The following is a 20373-nucleotide window of genomic DNA, read 5'->3' on the forward strand; positions in this document are numbered from 1 at the left end:
GTTTAACAGTGCATTTGATCAAATAAATGCAGCCTTGGTGATTTTTTTTTTTTTTGTTATTTATAAAAACTTACAAACATTAAACCTCTGAGAAGCAGTGCATGTCTCAACAAGTCAGAGATTATTATGAGCCAACACATAATAATCTCAGAGCTGGCTGACTGGTTTCATGAATTGGAATTTAATATTAAACTTTTTTTTTTGAAATCCCAATGGAGAAAACAATAGAAAATGGAAATGAAGGCCACTGAAAAAAAGAAATGCCAAAAATCCTACAGAAGTTGTCAAAATGATCTTCTATACTTCTTGTAGCATTTTCAGATCAAAACCACTTAAAGTAGTAATTAACTTTCAGAACAAAAATGTACAGATAATGTACTCACCCCCTTGTCATTCAAGATGTTCATGTCTTTCTTTCTTCAGTCATAAAAAATATATGTTTTTTGAGGAAAACAAGGATTTCAGGATTTCTCTCCATATAGTGGACCGAGTTTGAACTTCCAAAATGCAGTTTAAATGCAGCTTCAAAAGGCTCTAAATGATTTTTAATCTCTACACAGAGATCACACAGAGCTTGAGAAGATGAGCATTTGAGGTTAAAAAGTATATAAATTGTATTTTTTTTTTTTTAAATAACGGATCATTTTGCTAGATAAGACCTTTCTTTCTCGGCTGTGATCGTTTAGAGCCATTTGAAGATGCATTTTGGAAGTTCAAACTCGGGGGTACCATAGAAGTCCATTATATGGAGAGAAATCCTGAAATGTCTTCCTCAAAAAACAATTTCCTTACGATTGAAGGAAGAAAGAAAGACATGAAAATCCTGAATGACAAGGGGGTGAGTGCATTACCTGTAGTTTTTTGTTTTGAAAGTGAACTACTCCTTTAACAACACAGACCCAGACACTCACTGTTCTGTGTGATCTTTTGAATGTTGGAGCTGCATGTCTGTATCAGGCTGCCAAAGTCCTTTGGAGGGGCGCGCTGCTCTGTCCATCCGTACGACATGACTGCAGGATATTCAGCTGGCTCTGATGGACGTCTCAGGACAAAGGATGGAGGAAACTAGAGCAGGAAGCGTATCAGTGCCTGAAAATGCTGAGGACAGAGAAACATTTGGTCAGAACACACAAAATAATATTACAATGAGCAGTCAGGAGGAGTGTTGGGGGAAGTCACTTTTAAAAGTAATGCAATACAATATTGAGTTACTCCCTAAAAAAGTAACTAATTACGTTAGTTACTTTTTATGGAAAGTAATGCGTTACGTTACTTTTGCATTACTTTTTAAAATTGGGCAGGGTTTGCTTGTTTGTTTTTATTATAAAAAAAAAGTTCTATTTTAGGCAAATGTAAAAGCCTTTTTACACCAAAAGCCTCAGACTTAGAGAAAAGTAAATTCAGGTCTGTATAGAAGACCGCAGAAGAAAAAAACTCAACTCTTTAGCAATAAAAAAAGATAAACAAATGTTCTTGAGGCATTTTTGCTTATTAGTATGGATGAATTGGATCATCGAAGGTCGGCAGGAAAGACGTCAGTTAATAAAATGGGATTAAATTATTATTAAATTATTTAACATTTAATTAATGCAGGTTTGCATTGAATTTTACAGTTTTGATTCATTTTGAGAAATACTGCATCTGTTTTTTTAGTGAGTGAGATGAATTAATGCATGTTCACATTTATTCTAGAACTAAAGTAACATCTTACGATTTCTCTCAACATGGGGACAGGAGAGCTTTTAATCAATAAATGAGGGGAAAAGTAACTGGCGTTACTTATTTGAAAAAGTAACTTGTCAATTAAAAAGTAATGTTACTTTACTAGTTACTAGGAAAAAGTAATATTATTACGTAACTTGTGTTACTTGTAATGCATTACCCCCAACACTGCTCATATAATGCCTTTTCCATTACAGCCGCCTGTTCTTTTGACTTGAAGTATAAAAATCAGTGTATAACATCACCTTAAATGCCTGGCAATGATTACATAACCAGAGAAAGACATCATGACGGTAAACACCAAGGATCACAGTGCTAATCTTGGCATGAGTGTGCACTTTAAAGCCTATGTTGTGATGGTGAGCTAAAGGTTGATGATTAATACAGGAAAGTACTAAATGAACAGTCTGGCACATGCGTAAAACACATAAACATGATACAGACACTATATGTGTCAAACTGCTTACTCATATTACAGTGTTAACAGATATACTTCACCAGCAACATACTCAGTTTAGTTAAACCAGCTGTAACAGTTAATATAGTGCACTAGTTTGGTTATTTAGGGCAAATGAGAACGATTTATATAAGATTAAGACCTTAAATAAGATTATTATATATGAAATGACCAAATTTGTATTATACAGAGCATTTAAAGAGACTGTGGTAACACAGCTGTTGTATTACTAATATGTGTGACTCTTTTCTTTTTAAGTGAACATAATGATAAAGAAAACCGTGTCATGTCAGTCATAACTGACCCCAGATCAGAAAATGCTAAGCTAGTGAGCATACTAACTAACTTAAACACACGTAATTTAAGCAAAACACCGCTGGGAATTGTTGTTTTGAGATTACAAAGTTGCGTTTTATTTATTTGAACTCAACTGGTTGGTTTACTTTTACCCTACAACGCAAACAAAAATCCGTTACAACACTAACGTTAACGTTAAACAACAGTATTAGCATAAAATAAACTGACGCAAAACATCATATTCCTTAGGCCAGCCTTAGACCGTCTTGTTTTTAACCTCGTCTGACACCTACAGACGCTTACATAACCATAACGAATATATTTTAAAACAGTCACTGCGTTGTTTTGGTTAATTTCGGTGAATAAATATAAAGATCTTACTTCAGCTCAGGGCCGCTCCTCACTCGAGACTTCCGGTCTGATGCACTTTGTACTTCCGCTAATGGGCAAGGCTTTCAGAAGCACGTGATGATGGCACAGAAACCACACCGAAATGTTCACTTGAATGCGAGTAACTGAGCTCTGAACTAGTGAAAACTATACAAGTCGCTTTGTCAATCTCTTTAAATCTATACAAATAACCGTATGGATTTATTGTCGTTATCTATCAACCATACTTTATCACTCATATTTTATAATTATTAACCTCTGTGTATTTATTACAGTTCGTTTTTGTCGTACACAGATAGATAGATAGATAGATAGATAGATAGATAGATAGATAGATAGATAGATAGATAGATAGATAGATAGATAGATAGAGTCTATATTTAAAAAAGTTCTTGAGATATTAAAATTCAAGTCCATTTGAATATCATTAATGCTTTTGTAATTAGAAATAGTATACTAATATTTGTAATATTTTTTCTTTCATTTATGAGAAATAAATTAAACCTGTTGCCTATTTTTACCTTTTTTATTTATTTAGTTTTATGCAGTTTTTTTTATTTTATTATTATTTTTTTTTATTAAGCGAAGCACTGCAGGTGAATAGGGTAAGAAAAATTAACTAATAGTTATGACCTTATTTACCCAGTTGATTGATTACATTGATAATTGAAAACATTTTTTGCATTACAAGTTTTCTAAAATGTTAGGTTTAAATATGCAAATATGCCATTATTTAATGAAATATGCGCTAATTTGCATACATTTCTAGTACAAAAATCTAAACACTGGATGAAGTCAGTTTCAAAATTCTTGTTTACATTTTTTGACATATTAGAGTCAAATGTTTTTTACAGAGGGAATTTTGGGTATCTCATTTCGTCACTCCATAATTCAGAAAAAACTTACAACACATATTTTTTTACCATTTTGGGGGGAATAAAATGTATAAAATCAAGCAAATTATATATGAACAAATCCCTCTGTAAAAACCTTCAGGATATAGACAGGGATATAAATGTAAAGTTTGGTGTGTGTAAGTGCTACTGAAGTGGAGATTTATGGCTCAGATTAGGAGAAACAACTCATTTTGAGAAAACAGCCTTTAAAAATATGGATTGTAATTGAAATCTATTGACACAAATAGATAAAGTGCTATAAAAGAACACTTAACAGTGTCTTTTGGATGTTTTCTTTCCAATAGTCTGAAATACACTATGAAAAACCAAAAAGCCCAAAATCTCAAACTTGACAGGTGCATGATTTTTTTTTTTTTTTTTTTTTTTTTTGATGCCCTATTTATTTGGATTTGTTGGATGTATAAGGCTCGGTTGATTAAAAAAATATTATGTTTTAAATATTTGTTAAGATGTATAAAGGTTCATGGATAAAAATGTGTAATGCTTTAAATCTTTTAATGGGAGATGTTTTTATTTTATAATTTTAATTTATTTTAATGTTTATCTTATTTGGATTTGTTCAATGCATTAAGCTACAGAGATACAAATATGCAATGCTTAATTTTTTTAATGGAAAAACAAGATATTGCTGTTTAAACCAAAACTGTATGAGAATAAAACTCATTTCAGTCATTTATTCTACTAAACATATGGTGTACTGTACACTTCCCATCAAACAAACCTAAATCAATTTAATTCATACATATCTACAAATCGCATACAGTACTGTATGAGCTGCTTACTTCAAAAAAAAAAAAAAAAAAAAAAAAAAAAACTTATTATTTTTATTTATCAGCTACCTAACAATTTGTTTACAATTTTATTTTAGTTTACCTTAATAATTAGTTCTGTGTCATATAAACAAATAATAAATATGAACAAATGAAGGTACATTTACTCAGTCCATCTCCTCATACTGATAGATTGGCTCTGGTAGGTAGCATGTAACACTACAGGTGACCCCATTCCATGATTCAGGAGGCTGGAAGAAACAACCCATCAGAGCACTGTACAGTTCCTCACTCTGGTCCATAAATCTCTGATTTGCCTCCATCACATTTATCTCAGAGTCTGGATCTGCAACCGAGAAACAAAGTACAGACGTAAGACACCTTATTTACTGAAATCAGGGCTTTTATACAGTGAAATGTCTAATTATCATGATATCATTTAACAATTAAAAGCTGTGTTAAGTGCATTTGTGGAATATTGAGCCTAAAGAGTTGAAAAAAATAATTAATTAATTTTTCGCCTGATCTAATATGCAAATGAATCTTACACTCTAGACCATCATCTTCTATCTCTTCAACCTGCAATTACAAAAACAGTAAATACACATTTTTAAAAATAAAAATGTATTTGACACTGAGACAAATGATACTGGATCTTATTTATGCCAACTGATCAACTGATAAAGAATAGCTGACAATTCATTCAGAATTCAATCCTTAAAATACAGTCATGGCCAAAATTGTTGGCACCCCTGAAATTTTTCCAGAAAGTCAAGTATTTCTCACAGAAAATTATTGCATTAACAGATGTTTTGCTATACACATGTTTATTCCTTTTGTGTGTATTGGAACAAAACAAAACAAAAAAGGGAGGAAAAAAAGCTAATTTGACATAATGTCACACAAAACTCCAAAAATGGGCTGGACAAAATTATTGGCACCCTTTCAAAACTGTGGATAAATAAGATATATAAGTTGCAGTGTAGGGCCCAGTGTCAGAAAGCTGGGTTTGCGTCCGAGATCTTGGGTCTTCCAGCAGGACAATGACCCCAAACATACTTCGAAAAGCACCCAGAAATGGATGGCAACAAAGCGCTGGAGAGTTCTGAAGTGGCCAGCAATGAGTCCAGATCTAAATCCCATTGAACACCTGTGGAGAGATCTTAAAATTGCTGTTGGGAAAAGGCGCCCTTCCAATATGAGAGACCTGGAGCAGTTTGCAAAGGAAGAGTGGTCCAAAATTCCGGCTGAGAGGTGTAAGAAACTTATTGATGGTTATAGGAAGCGACTGATTTCAGTTATTTTTTCCAAAGGGTGTACAACCAAATATTAAGTTAAGGGTGCCAATAATTTTGTCCAGCCCATTTTTTTACATTTTGTGTGACAAATTTGCTTTTTTTCCTCCCTTTTTTTTTGTTTTGTTCCAATACACACAAAGGGAATAAACATGTGTATAGCAAAATGTGTTTTAATGCAACACTTTTCTGTGAGAAATACTTGACTTTCTGGAAAACTTTCAGGGGTGCCAACAATGTTGGCCATTACTGAATAACTGGCACATTTTGGTGAGACTTGGAAAAGCATGCAAAAATAAAATCACACTCACCTGTGTGATGTTCTGTGAAGGATTCAAGTAGCTGTAATCATAGTTCCAGTCATATGTAGACAACTGGCTGGCGTATTGTGGGTAATAGTACTGGTTCAGATACAAGTTATGGCTGTTGTAGCTTTCTGCATAGAACTGACCATAGTTCTCAGATGAATCTTTCTTCTTCCTAGTTGAGGGAAGGATTGGACACATTAATCTATTATTTTTATTTATTTATTTATTTATTTTTTGTTTGTGATAAGTATCACTCAAACAGTACGTGACGAAAGTGACTCTTAAACTCTTAACTCATTAAATATTTGCTACAGACATTATTAGGGGCCAAAGCACCAACATTTAAATTTCTATGGGTCGCAATTTTGATTTTTTGCAAAATATCCACTTTTTCAAACTCTTCCTAGATGGTTTGTCGAATTTTCACCAAAATTGGCACAGACCATCTTCAGACTGCTGGCAAAAAAAGGTATTAAAAGCTTTCTGATATACCAAACTACATAAAGTAAAGTGAGTCAATAAATTTGACGAAACTTTCACAAAAATGGACATGATGGTATATCATTACCGGATTCAGACCAAACTTAGTATGCATTATACCAAGCATAACCTGAGGACACATAAGTTGGTTTGACATAGCACCACCTACTGGTCAAAGGATTTGCATTTTAAAATTTTACACTTTTGTCAAAATCATAAGTGGTCTCATTGGAGTCAAAGTAAGATACCGAATTAAACAATAACAAATTTTCCTATGTTAGCCATTCTGAGCGTGGACCTTTTCAAAATTTGTAGTAAAATGCGGTATTTTTCAAATGCTTTAACGTATTGTTATGAATCTAATAGAATCTCCTATGAGAAAGTTATTCAATTTGGCACAAAAACAGAGGAGAGTCTCATCATTAACCACAGAAAATTTGAAGTCTCTGTTGCAAACTCTCTAGCGCCACCAAAGGCCAAATTTGCACTCATGTTTCCGCTAACAATTTTTGAAAAAGTCGAAAATCAAAATTGTTTTTCTTCTGATTCCTTGACTTATGCTGAGTTGCATGCATTAAACATTTGCTACAGACATAATTAGGGGCCAAGCACTGAAATGTACAGTCGTGGCCAAAAGTTTTGAGAATGACACAAATATTAGTTTTCACAAAGTTTGCTGCTAAACTGCTTTTAGATCTTTGTTTCAGTTGTTTCTGTGATGTACTGAAATATAATTACAAGCACTTCATACGTTTCAAAGGCTTTTATCGACAATTACATGACATTTATGCAAAGAGTCAGTATTTGCAGTGTTGGCCCTTCTTTTTCAGGACCTCTGCAATTGGACTGGGCATGTTCTCAATCAACTTCTGGGCCAAATCCTGACTGATAGCAACCCATTCTTTCATAATCACTTCTTGGAGTTTGTCAGAATTAGAGGGTTTTTGTTTGTCCACCCGCCTCTTGAGGATTGACCACAAGTTCTCAATGGGATTAAGATCTGGGGAGTTTCCAGGCCATGGACCCAAAATTTCAACGTTTTGGTCCCCGAGCCACTTAGTTATCACTTTTGCCTTATGGCACGGTTCTCCATAGTGCTGGAAAATGCATTGTTCTTCACCAAACTGTTGTTGGATTGTTGGAAGAAGTTGCTGTTGGAGGGTGTTTTGGTACCATTCTTTATTCATGGCTGTGTTTTGGGGCAAAATTGTGAGTGAGCCCACTCCCTTGGATGAGAAGCAACCCCACACATGAATGATCTCAGGATGCTTTACTGTTGGCATGACACAGGACTGATGGTAGCGCTCACTTTTTCTTCTCCGGACAAGCCTTTTTCCAGATGCTCCAAACAATCAGAAAGAGGCTTCATCGGAGAATATGACTTTGCCCCAGTCCATTCACCATACTTTTTGCAGAAGATCAATCTGTCCCTGATGTTTTTTTTTTTTTGGAGAGAAGTGGCTTCTTTGCTGCCCTTCTTGACACCAGGCCATCTTCCAAAAGTCTTGTCCTCACTGTGCGTTCAGATGCGCTCACACCTGCCTGCTGCCATTCCGGAGCAAGCTCTGCACTGGTGGCACCCAGATCCCGCAGCTGAATCCTCTTTAGGAGACGATTCTGGCGCTTTCTGGACTTTCTTGAATGCCCTGAAGCCTTCTTAACAATGCAGTGGAAAGTTTTTTTCGGGATTAAGTTAATTTTCATGGCAAATAAGGACTATACAATTCATCTGATCACTCTTCATAACATTCTGGAGTATATGCAAATTGCTATTATAAAAACTTAAGCAGCAACTTTTCCAATTTCCAATATTTATGTAATTCTCAAAACTTTTGGCCACGACTGTACATTTCTACGGGTTGCAATTTTAATTTTTTCTGGAAAATCTACTTTTTTGAACTCATCGTAGATGGTTTGTCTGATTTTCACCGAAATTGGCTCAGATCAACTTCAGACAATGCTGGCAAAAAGTTGTCAAAAGCTTTTTGATATACCAAACCATTTTCATAATGTCAATGAATTTGACAAAATATATGCACACAAACAGACATGATACTATATCTTTGCAAGGCTTGCGGATTCGGATCAAACTTAGTATGCGTTATGTCAAGCATGACCTGAGAGCACATGAGTAGTTTTAACACAGTGCCACCTACTGGTCAAAATATATTAAAATTTTACATTTTTGTTTATATTTTCTAAACAGCAGTTTGACCAAAAATCATAAGAGTGATTTTGTTAGAGCCGGAGTAGCATACCGAATTAAACAATACCAAATGTTCCTATGTGGGCCATCCTGAGCGTGGACCATTTTGAATTTTGTGGTAAAATGCTTCATTTTTTAAACGCTTTAATGTATTGTTATGAATCTTAAAGAATCGCTTACGAGAAAGTTTCGTAATTTGGAACACAAATAGAGGACAGTCTACAGACATTTGCTACAGACATTAGGGGCCAAGCCCCAAAATTTAAATTTCTAAAGGTCGCAATTTAGAATTTTGGGAAAAATCTACTTTTTAGAACTTGTCCTACACTTTTTGTCCGATTTTTACCAAAATTGGCTCAGATCATCTTTAGACAATGCTGGCAAAAAGTTGTCAAAAGCTTTTTTATATACTAACCCATTTTCATAAAGAACGTCAACGAAATTGATAAAATATGCACAAAAATGATACTATATCTTCGCAAGGCTTTAGCGGATCAAACTTAGTATGTGTTATACCAAGCATGACCTGAGAGCACATGAGTAGTTTTGACACAGTGCCACCTACTGGTAAAAAGATTTAAAAATTTGGCCTTTTTGTTTATATTTTCTAGACAGTTTGACCAAAAATAATAAGAGTGATCTTGTTAGAGTCAGAGTAACACACCGAATTCAACAAAACCAACTTTTCCTTTGTCAGCCATTCTGAGTGTGGACCTTTTTGAATTTTGTAGTAAAATGCTGTACTTTTCAAACACTTTAACGTATTGTCATGAATCTTATAGAATCGCTTGCGAAAAAATTACGTAATTTATAACACAAATAGAGGACAGTCTACAGACATTTGCTATAGACATTATGGGCCAAGCACTAAAATTTAAATTTCTACCGGTCGCAATTTAGAATTTTGTGAAAATCTACTTTTTGGAACTTGTCCTAAACGGTCTTTCTGATTTTCACCAAAATTGGCTCAGATCATCTTCAGACAATGCTGGCAAAAAGTTGTCAAAAGCTTTTTTATATACTAACCCATTTTCATAAAGAACGTCAACGAATTTGATGAAATATGCACAAAAATGAACATGATACTATATCTTCGCAAGGCTTTAGCAGATTCGGACCAAACTTAGTATGTGTTATACCAAGCATGTCCTGAGAGCACATGAGTAGTTTTAACACCTACTGGTCAAAAGATATAAAAAATTGTCATTTTTGTTTGTATTTTCTAAACAATTTGACCAAATATCATTAGAGTGATCTTAGTTGATTCAGAGTAGAAAATATCAAATTAAAAAATACCAAATGTTCCTATGTCAGCCATTCTGAGCTTGGACCATTTCGAATTTTTTTTAATTAGGCACACAAATAGAGGTCTCATTATTAACCAAACTCTCTAGTGCCACCAACAGGCTAAAATTGCACTCATGTTTCTGCTTATAACTTTTGAACTGTAACATCCAAAAGATTATTTTTTTCTTCTAATTCGTTGACTCATACTGAGTTGAATCTATATGAAATGTTTGATTTCTATGGTCCAATTGGTCAAATTTTCGCCAAAATTGGCTCAAATCATCTTTAGAGCATTCTTTTTGATATACCAAACTTTTTTGGTAAAGTATGCCAACGAATTTGACAAAGTTTGTGCAAAAAAGGACACAAGGCTATATCTCTGCAATGCTTTAGTGGATTCTGACCAAACTTGGTATGTGTTATAACAAGCATGACCTGAGGGCACATAAGTAAGTTTGGCACAGCACCACCTACTGGTCAAAAGATATAAAATACTGACATTTCTACTAATAACTTCTGACCATTTTGGCTAAAAATCATAAGATTGGTCTAGTTAGATTAGTGTCAACCATTTTGAGTTTTGTAGCAAAATTCTGTCATTTTTGATCAGTTTAATGTGTGCTTGCTGAATAAAATGATTCATTTCAACAGTAGGGTACAGTATTTTTAACAAAAGCAGTTACTGTCAAGAGAAAACAGAAACCAGAATGACCTAAAAGACTCGTCACATAATTTCCTCTCATAACAAACACTCACAGTTTACTTGCAGCCAGACTGAGGCGTAAACGTTTCTTCCCGAGTCCTGAGGCGCCCTGGAGTTCTGCCAGAGCCCGTCTCTGCTCTCTCTCGCTTTCAAAGCTCACAAAGCCACAGCACCTATAAACAACAGCAATTTGCAGAAGGAAATGTACGGAAATTAAGAGTTAAACAACATCTGATGGGAACTTATTCATTAAATCTTACTTTGAGTTTCCACTGCTGTCCAGAACGATCTTCCCACTGCAGCAGGATGAAAAATGATAATGAAAGAACTCATACAACATGCCATCATCCACATCTGGGGTGAGATCCGACACAAAGAGGGAGAAAGTAGAGCTGTAGGGAAATCAAATTAAGCTGTGTCAAATCAACCAAATTTTCGATTTTGCTAATATTTTTTTCTGAACAAAGATAAACATGTATATTGATGAAAGCCAAAATATTGAACGTCATGAATGAATATTTACTGAGTAATCCACTATTTTGTAGAGGGAGGTCAAAATGGCAATTTTCACTTGAAAATGAGTCTTCAGAAAGATGGCAGCCTCATGATGTTATTTTAACACAGAGATTGGTAGCTCTATTAGTAAAATCAGTTAACTTTAGCAATCTTTGTTGCATTATGTGCCAATGGTGACCATTCAAAAATGGGAAAACAGCACTTTTAAACTTTTTCTCCAAAAGTTTGCATGCCTGTAACTCAAGAAATATTAACCCTCTGGGGTTCTTCCCCGACCAGTCACACTCAGGGCCCTCACGGTCAAAAGTGACCGGAGCCCTGAAATCATTATTTCCTTTTTTTCAGTAAAATCAATCAAATGTATTTTTGTTCAATAATATTTTTTCTTTTTTTCTGTTGTGTTTTGACAGAATTTTATGATAATAATTAATATTTATGCTACAATTATGATCTATTTTTTGCCATTGAATATAATAGAATTTTTTTTAATATATATAATTTTTATTCTTTTTTAATTAATGCTGTATTTTAGTTTAAAGTAGATACCTGGCCTATAGAAAATAATTTTTTGAAGTCGGATTTGTGCCATCTGGTGGCGTAGTGAGCATAATTACCAGGCAATATCCTATTTTAACCACTAGATGGATGTAATGCTCTCTATAGAAGGATTTGTGAATTCTAGTTGTTTTTGCACATATTTGCCAATGCCTTTTCAGGTTGTGGATTTTATTATATAAAATTAGATTATCAAAGACTATTTTTTTATTATTTGCCAAGTTTTTTGTTTGTTTGATTGGTTTAACTGGTAATTTGAAGTGCCAGTTTTACTTTATAATACAGTCAAACCAGAACATTGCATTAGAAAGAGAAACAATGGAAAGCATTTTGTTACCCATTGTTTTAATTCTAACTGAATAAAAATGCCGTTCTTTCAGTCATACCATTTTTTTTTATTTTGTAACCTTTTTATAATGAACATTTTGATTTAAATAATTTTTTGTAAAATTCAATAAACAATAACTCTTATTTAGCACAGGAATTATGAACAGCAACAGCATGGGCAACAAAATAACAGCAAAAGTATAATTATCAAACATTAAATGGAAAATAGAGAAATAAAAATATTTTAAATATCATCCTAACCCTATTTACATTTTATGTGCATTCTTTTTTTACATATTCAATGAACAGTAACTCTTATTCAAAAGGCAACAGCAATTATGAACATAAATCTAAAATAACAGAAAAGTATAACAATTGTCAAATAGTAAATAAAAAAATAGAGGAAAAAAAAGTTTGTTTTAAATATCATTCTAACTATAATTACATATTATTTACATACTAATTGTGATTACAGATCAGGTTGTGACAAATCACAACAGAGTGTCTCCATATAGCACTTTGAGCAAATGATGCTTGTTTTGAAATCTTTTTTCCGTGTGTGTGTGTGTGTGTGTGTGTGTGTGTGTGTGTGTGTGTGTGTGTGTGTGTGTGTGTGTGTGTGTGTGTGTGTGTGTGTGACATGGTGTGTGACTTTTGGATTTTGGATCCAATGTCTCCCTTTTATTTGATTCATAGTCTCACATTCCTCTGTTACAGTCTCACCAATCTCATATTTCCCTGTGTGTGTGTGTGTGTGTGTGTGTGTGTGTGTGTGTGTGTGTGTGTGTGTGTGTGTGTGTGTGTGTGTGTCTGTGTGTCTATTTTGGAACTCTGATGGCTTACAGTCTCATGCTTTCATTGCTGTGTGCTTTATTTCTTACATTGATTGCCTCTATTTCACACATTTCCCAAAATTAGCTTTTGAAATGACACACATTCATTTGTGTGTGCGTGTGTTTTTGTGTGTATAAGTGTGTGTGTGTGTGAGTGTATTGTAGTGTTTTGCACTCTTGATGTTTTAGAGAGTCACCCCTTCACAGTTGTGTGCTTTTTTTCTGGATTGTGGCTGATTTGTAGATTGTATGCACAAAAAAACTCTGTATTTTCATATTTTTGCCAATTTCCCATTCATTTCCTATGGCCGGTCATTTTGACCCGAAGACCCCGAGTGTGACTATTTTTTTTACGACCACTTAGACTTTTCCAATCCTGTCCCCAATTTTTTTGTGTGTTCATATACCAAGTACCATAAAAGTCACCAGGTTTCATACCATTCCGATGAAGCTACGATTTTTAAATTTTTTTTATTTAAAAAATTCCGGTCAAAAGTGACCGAAGAACCCCAGAGGGTTAAAGATATCTTACTTCTCTTTTAGATATTGGGTCTTAATAAACATAACCTTTAGCATCTTCATTTTTAAGGTCCTATGAGATTTGGTTCTAGAGATATTAAAATTACAATATGGCTCCAGGAGTAAATTGTTAAAATGTATACATTTCCATTGGTCAAAAACCAAATGTGGGTCAGTTTGCAAAAATATGATACTTCGTTTCTTGTAAAGAGGATTGTCTGAAGATCAAATAATCTTGTAACTAGAGATGTATCTTGTTTCCTTCTGTCAAGACAACTGCATTAAACATACCTAAGTTCCATGATGTTCTTTTCCCCAACGTTCACATGCCTATAACTCAAGAAGTATTAAAGATATCGCAATATGATTTTAGATTCTAGTTGTTAATAAATGTTTCTTTCGAAGTCGTAATTTTTAAGGCCCTACATTATTTAGTCCCAGAGATATGGGGATGTCAATGAGGCAGATTGTTGAATATTACCCAATTTCAGTGGTCAAAAATCAAATGTTGGTCACTTTGTATACAGCGGATGCTTATTCTATTTAAAGCACAATGTCAGAAGATATAAGAAGAAATAATGTTGAAATTAGATTTGTATTTTGTTCAAAACAACTGCATAGAACATGTCATAGTGTCATAAATATTATCTCCCAGAATGTCTGTGCCTATAACTCAAGAAGTATTAAAATGATCTTAATATGATTTTAGATTTTGGTTCCTAAGAAACTTTTCTTTTGGAATCTTTATTTTTAGGTCCTGCATGGTTTAATCCTAGAGACATCGAGATCTCAGTGCAGCTCCACATTTAGTATCTTACCCATTTTTAATGGTCAAAAACCCAAATGTAGTTTTTTTTTATCTAGTCATTACTGTTTACAATGCAATCCCTTCTTCAAAATAGACCTGAAACTGATTCAAATATAGAATATTATGAATAGACTACAGAAAGCAATGTAATGTGCTTCAACTTGACCATTTCAATGCACTTTTTATACACAGACAGCTATGTTCTATACAATTGTTTTGATAGAGGGAAACAAGATACAGTTCTTATTTCAACATTATTTCTTCTTCAGACATTGTTCTTTAAATAAAATAAGTATCAGCTGTATACAAAGTGACAAACATTTGGTTTTTGACCACTGAAAATCTGTAATATTTAACATTCTGGACATGTAGCCTCATTGAGATACCCATATCTCTGGGATTGAATGATCTAGGGCCTTTAAAATTATCATTCCAAAAGAAAAGTTTATTAACAACTAGAACCTAAAATCATATTGCATTATCTTTAATACATCTTGAGTTATATGCATGTGAACATTGGGAAGAAGAACATTTATGGCCCTCAGACTATGCTATGTTCAATGCAGTTGTCTTGACAGAAGGAAACATCTCTAGTTTCAAGATTATTTGATCTTCAGACATTCCTCTTTACAAGAAAAGAAGCTTTTTGACCAGTGGAAATGTGTAGATTTTAAAGATTTTCTCCTAGGGCCATACTGAAACTCCAATATCTCTGGAACCAAATCTCATAGGGCCTTAAAATTAAATATGCCAAAATGTAAGTTTGTTAAGACCCAATATCTAAAAGAGCATTAAGATATCTTTAATACTTCTTGAGATACAGGAAAACTTCTGAGAAAAAAACTTGAAAAGCGCCATTTCCTCATTTCTAAATGGTCACCATTTGTGCATAATGCAACAAAGATGGCTAAAGTTAACAGATTTTACTAATAGACTAACCAATCTCTGAGTAAAAATAACATTATGAAGCTGCCATCTTTCTAAAGCCATTTTTACTCCCTTGTAATTTGACTGAATCTCAGGTGAAAACTGCCATTTTGTCCTCCCTCTACAAAATAGTGGATTACTCAGTAAATATCCATTCATGACATTTAATATTTTGGCTTTCGTTACTATGCACATCTATGTTTCATCAGAATAAATATTAGCAAAATCAAAAATTTAAGACAGGGGCCTTTGGTGGAGTTGACACAGAATGTCCCAATACATTTATTATTATTTATTATTTTCACTTCATTGTCTGAACTTTATTTTCACCAGTGGAGAGTCAGCTGACGACTATTTCCTATCTCCAAAAATAAGTCTTATACTCAAAATTCAGAATTGAGTCTGGTTTTGTCTGGACTCAAATATTACTAAAACACTTCCAAGAACTTTGTTTTGGTATCAGAGTTCCAAACCCAAATTTTGGAAAAATAAAGGTGCTTCACGATGCCATAGAAGAACCTTTTTGTCTAAATGGTTCCATAAAGAACCTTTGATATTTGAAAAACCTTTCTGTTTCACAAAAGGTTCTTTGTGGCGAAAGAAGGTTCTTCAGATCATAAAAAGGAAAGAAAGAGATGGTTCTTCAAAGAACCTTTGAGTGAATGTTTCTTTGTGGAACCAAAAATGCTTCTTCTATGGCATCCCTGAAATACAGGACACCATGATGACAGCCAATTTTGCTTTTTAATAAAGCAACATATTATAAAAATCCAATTCTTATACAAAAATTAAACCCTGAGCTCAAAAGCTTCTGTACAGTCTTGCAATGATATATTTATATCCAAGCTTCACTTTCTTTTTCTGTCCACACAGGATGTTCTTTGAATAGTTGATTGCTTACAGCAGATTGCACCAGTCATTTCAAAAGCTATTTTAAAATGCAGTCTATGCGAGAAAGAAAAAATGTATTTCTTACCAGCTGTCACCATGTTTCCCGTAGGTGGCACGACTCAACTTGAACCTCTTCGGCTGTAACATCACATTATGATTAAAGGTTATGATAATACAATCTATCACTTTATCGCATTCAATTTTCAAAGTGATCATAATGGTGACTTGTGAATAATTACAGGAGCAGCACCAGGCAATAGTTTCCCATTCACTTTGCGGAGGCATCTCTCTACTGATGTGTTATCAATCAGCTCCACAAAGCCATAGCCTGCATTTTGCCTGAAAAGATCAGCAACAGCCTTACACTTAATCATAGATAGATAGATAGATAGATAGATAGATAGATAGATAGATAGATAGATAGATAGATAGATAGATAGATAGATAGATAGATAAACTGCAAAAAATGCCTTTCTTACTTACATTTTTGTCTCGTTTCCAGCCAAAATATCTAAAAATTCTTAAATCAAGAAGGATTTTCTAGACAAGTAAAAATTATTGTCTTGTTTTCAGGAAAAAACAAGTAAAAATTAAGTGCATTTTTGCTTGAAACAAGCAAAATAATCTGTCAATGGGGTAAAAAAATAATCTTGTTTTCTGTTCAAAATAAGATGTTTTTTTTTTTTTTTTGCTTACCCCATTGACAGATTATTTAGCTTTTTCTAAGCAAAATCTCACTTAATTTTGAGTTGTTGTTTTTTTTCTGAAAACAAGACAATATTTTTTACACATATAGAAAATCCTTCCTGATATTTTGGTTGGAAACAAGACAAAAATCTAAGTAAGAAAAGCATTTTTTGCAGTGTAGATAGAAACTTTACCCTGTTATTTTGTCTCGGATCAGTCTGACTCCCATTACTGTTTCTCCCATATGAGCAAAAGCTCTGGAGATGAACTCTTCATCCATATAGGGCTCCAGCTACACATACAACACACATCGCAAACACACAGCCAAGTGTCAAGTTCCCCTTTATCCGTGTACAAAATTTAAGCAAGCCCAAGTACAGGTATAGACGTTGTCTGCCAAACTCACGTTGCCCATCCAGAGGCTGTTCATTTTGCTTTCGTTCGTTCTTTAGGTTCATTCGAGATTTTTACGGTTTCTTTATTATTTTTTTTATAGAATGTGTTTACATTGCCATTCGAATATTTTTTTTTTCCAAACCGGCGCGTTGTGATTATTTTTGGAACGTTAAAACAAGTTGAGAGATTCACAACACGTGCAAGTGTTTATAAAATGCCATGTTAGCGCCATCTAGAGGCGAAGACCAGAACTGACCTGGGATCAGTAGACTATGATTTAGAATCAGAATCAGAAAGAACTGTATTGTTTACTTGCGCTGCGCATACAAGGAATTTGTTTCAGTGTCATTAGCTTCCAGTATACAGAGACAACAACAACACAGAGACAATAAAAATAAGATGAGAATAAGAAAATACACGTATCCCTGCTGGATAAACAGCTAATACCAGCCTAGGCTGGTTGGCTGGTCTTAGCTGGTTTAAGCTTTAAGTAGCTGGTTTCCCAGCCTGACCAGCTAAGACCAGCCTGCAGGCTGGAAAAGGTGCCAAAACCCCTCTAAAACCAGCCTACTGACCAGCTATGACCAGCTAGTGATTTTGTGAACTCTTTTCCTCACTCTGTATACAGTTCTTGAAGGGTGCAATGTGAAAAGTTAAATGTGCAATATCATTTTCTCTATATACCCTGGTGAAAAAATCAGCTAAAACCAGCCTAGGCTGGTTGGCTGGTTTTAGCTGGTCAGCAGGCTGGTTTTAGAGGGGTTTTGGCCACTTTCCCTGCCTGGCCAGGCTGGTCTTAGCTGGTCAGGCTGGGAAACCAGCAGCTAAAACCAGCCTGTCCTGACCAGGCTCGGAGACCAGCTAAAATCAGCTACTTCCAGCTAAGACCAGCAAACCAGCCAAGGCTGGTTTTAGCTGTTTTTTGTTTGTTTGTTTTTAGCAGGGAAGGAAGATGTATTTATTAAAATATTCAGTCTAGATTTTGAGGGACATTAGCTGCTCTTACTCCCATCCATATGGTTATTTGCATCACAGGAAACCTTGAAAAATAGAGAGTCTAGCCATGAAGTTAGGCCTATTACTTAAAGTATGATTGCAGCTGGAATCGCTGGATCTGGCACTGGTTTCATCCCTGAATATCTCAGATCTATGGAGTCAGACCCGTTCACCACGGTTTGAGGATATTATTCATCCAAGACATTCATCCAAGGTTTGAGGATATTATTCAACTTTGTTTGTAATGAATGTGTTGATCTGAAAAAAAAAAAAACAGCTAAAACCAGCCTAGGCTGGTTGGCTGGTCCTAGCTGGTTTAAGCTGGAAGTAGCTGGTTTTAGCTGGTCTCCCAGCCTGGCCAAGCTGGTCAGGATGGTTTAAGCTGGTGGTTTCACTAGGCTGGGAAAGTGATCAAAACCCCTCTAAAACCAGCCTGCTGACCAGCTATGACCAGCTATGACCAGCTAAAACCAGCCATCCAGCCTAGGCTGGGTTTAGCTGTTTTTTTTTCACCAGGTTTCTCAGTCTGGTCAGTGGGTTAAAAAACATTTCAGCAAACAAAAACATTCCACTAAAATATCTAAAAATTCTTAAATCAAGAAGGATTTTCTAGACAAGTAAAAATTATTTTCTTGTTTTCAGAAAACAAACAAGTCAAAATTAAGTTTTTGCTGAGAAACAAGCAAAATAATCTGCCAATGGGGTAAGCATAAAAATATAATTTCAAACAGAAAACAGGATTATTTTTCTTACCCCATCGGCAGATTATTGTGATTGTTTCAAGCAAAAACACACTTAATTTTGACTAGTTTTGTCTGAAAACAAGACATTAATTTTTAATTGTCTAGAAAATCCTTCTTGAATTAAGAATTTTTTGATATTTTAACTGGAAACAAGACATAAAATCTAAGTAAGAAAAGCATTTTTTGCACTGTGTGACTAAACCCACTCTCAGCTTGACTATCAAGGCTTAACACTGCCAATGCATTGGTGGAAAAAAAAAGGAAAAGGCAATAAAAGTAGGCCTATATCATGATTTGTTTTATTCTCTATGCATGCATTTGCCAGATAATTCAAATGTGATGTTTCCAACAATTTTGTAAGATTGTGTGATCATATTTCAGGTTTGAAATTCCCTATTGACTATTTTGTCTTTTTGGTTTATTTAAAGGAGTCATCGGCTGCCCATTTTCCACAAGTTGATATGATTCTTTAGGGTCTTAATGAGAAGAGAAAATTTTAAAAAATCAGCCCTTTTTTGATCGAGCTATTCTAATGCATGTTCCTTTAAATGCTAATGAGCTCTGCTCACCCCGCCCCTCTCTGCTTTAGGATGATGAGCCGTAATGTTTACTTTAGCCGCGTTTATCTGCAAAACTTGCAAACCAACACATTATTAAGAAAGGCCATTTGCAAAGGTGCATAAAAAAACACTTATACTCACTTCTGCTGTGGATGAAGCTGCATCACGGATGATTTGCATGAACATAAACGCATATGTAGATTGAGATCGGTGCTTTCCTTTCAAAAACAAAAGTTACGTTAATCCTCTGCGTCTTCAGCGGCTCAGATGTCGGGAGTAAATGACGACTGCTATGTTCCTTACTACATCCAACAACAGAACACCTCAATCGCTCAATCGGAGACATTCTTGTTTTCCTCTGCACCTGAGTCACACAATGGTGATCAGAGTCGGACTGTTTCAGCTCGGTGAGGGCGGGTCTAAGGTAAGGCGCTCATGTCAATCAACTATCGTGGGAGGGGCCTCTGTCTGTGTGACGTCACACCAACAAGAAGCTGAGATTGACCTGATTATAAAAGGGGGATATTACTTTTAAAGATTAAAAAAAATACCACTGGGTGGATTTTTATCAGTGTAGGGTGGTTGTGTACACAAACTGCCAACACACATTAATGTTCAAACAACACGTAAAAGTGAGTTTTGCATCCGATGACCCCTTTACATTTTTTTTCAATGTCCATTAGATGACTATTTCATTCATCTGAAGCAAAAAGAGGAAAGTGGTTGTGTTTTTTCTAATAGCCATATGACATTGCTGTCCTTATAAAAATGAATGTGGTTTTT

At 34.6% G+C, this 20373-nt stretch overlaps 1 protein-coding gene across 1 annotated transcript; it reads right to left on the bottom strand.

Annotated features, from left to right (window-relative positions):
- Positions 1-4720: 4720 nt before the first annotated feature.
- LOC141290266 (tRNA selenocysteine 1-associated protein 1-like) lies at positions 4721-17325 on the bottom strand. The gene is made up of 9 exons (XM_073822455.1): positions 17302-17325; positions 17090-17187; positions 16448-16547; positions 16294-16346; positions 11093-11224; positions 10886-11005; positions 6154-6328; positions 5102-5132; positions 4721-4899 (listed from the first exon to the last, which is right to left on the bottom strand). The coding sequence occupies exons 1-9, from the start codon at positions 17323-17325 to the stop codon at positions 4721-4723; spliced, it is 912 nt and encodes a 303-aa protein (XP_073678556.1).
- Between the last annotated feature and the right edge of the window lie 3048 nt (positions 17326-20373).

This window comes from Garra rufa, chromosome 17, assembly GCF_049309525.1.
Source record: "Garra rufa chromosome 17, GarRuf1.0, whole genome shotgun sequence".
NCBI lineage: Eukaryota > Metazoa > Chordata > Actinopteri > Cypriniformes > Cyprinidae > Garra > Garra rufa.

What these genes read in the sequence shown, in the direction of transcription:
- LOC141290266 (XM_073822455.1), bottom strand. Translation starts at nt 17,325, where the DNA reads ATGAACAGCCTCTGGATGGGCAAC. An exon ending in GGGAAACATGGTGACAGCTG is followed by an intron (nt 11,225 to 16,293) that starts GTAAGAAATACA and finishes ATTTCCCTACAG; the next exon opens with CTCTACTTTCTCCCTCTTTG. An exon ending in AGTCTGGCTGCAAGTAAACT is followed by an intron (nt 6,329 to 10,885) that starts GTGAGTGTTTGT and finishes TCCCTCAACTAG; the next exon opens with GAAGAAGAAAGATTCATCTG.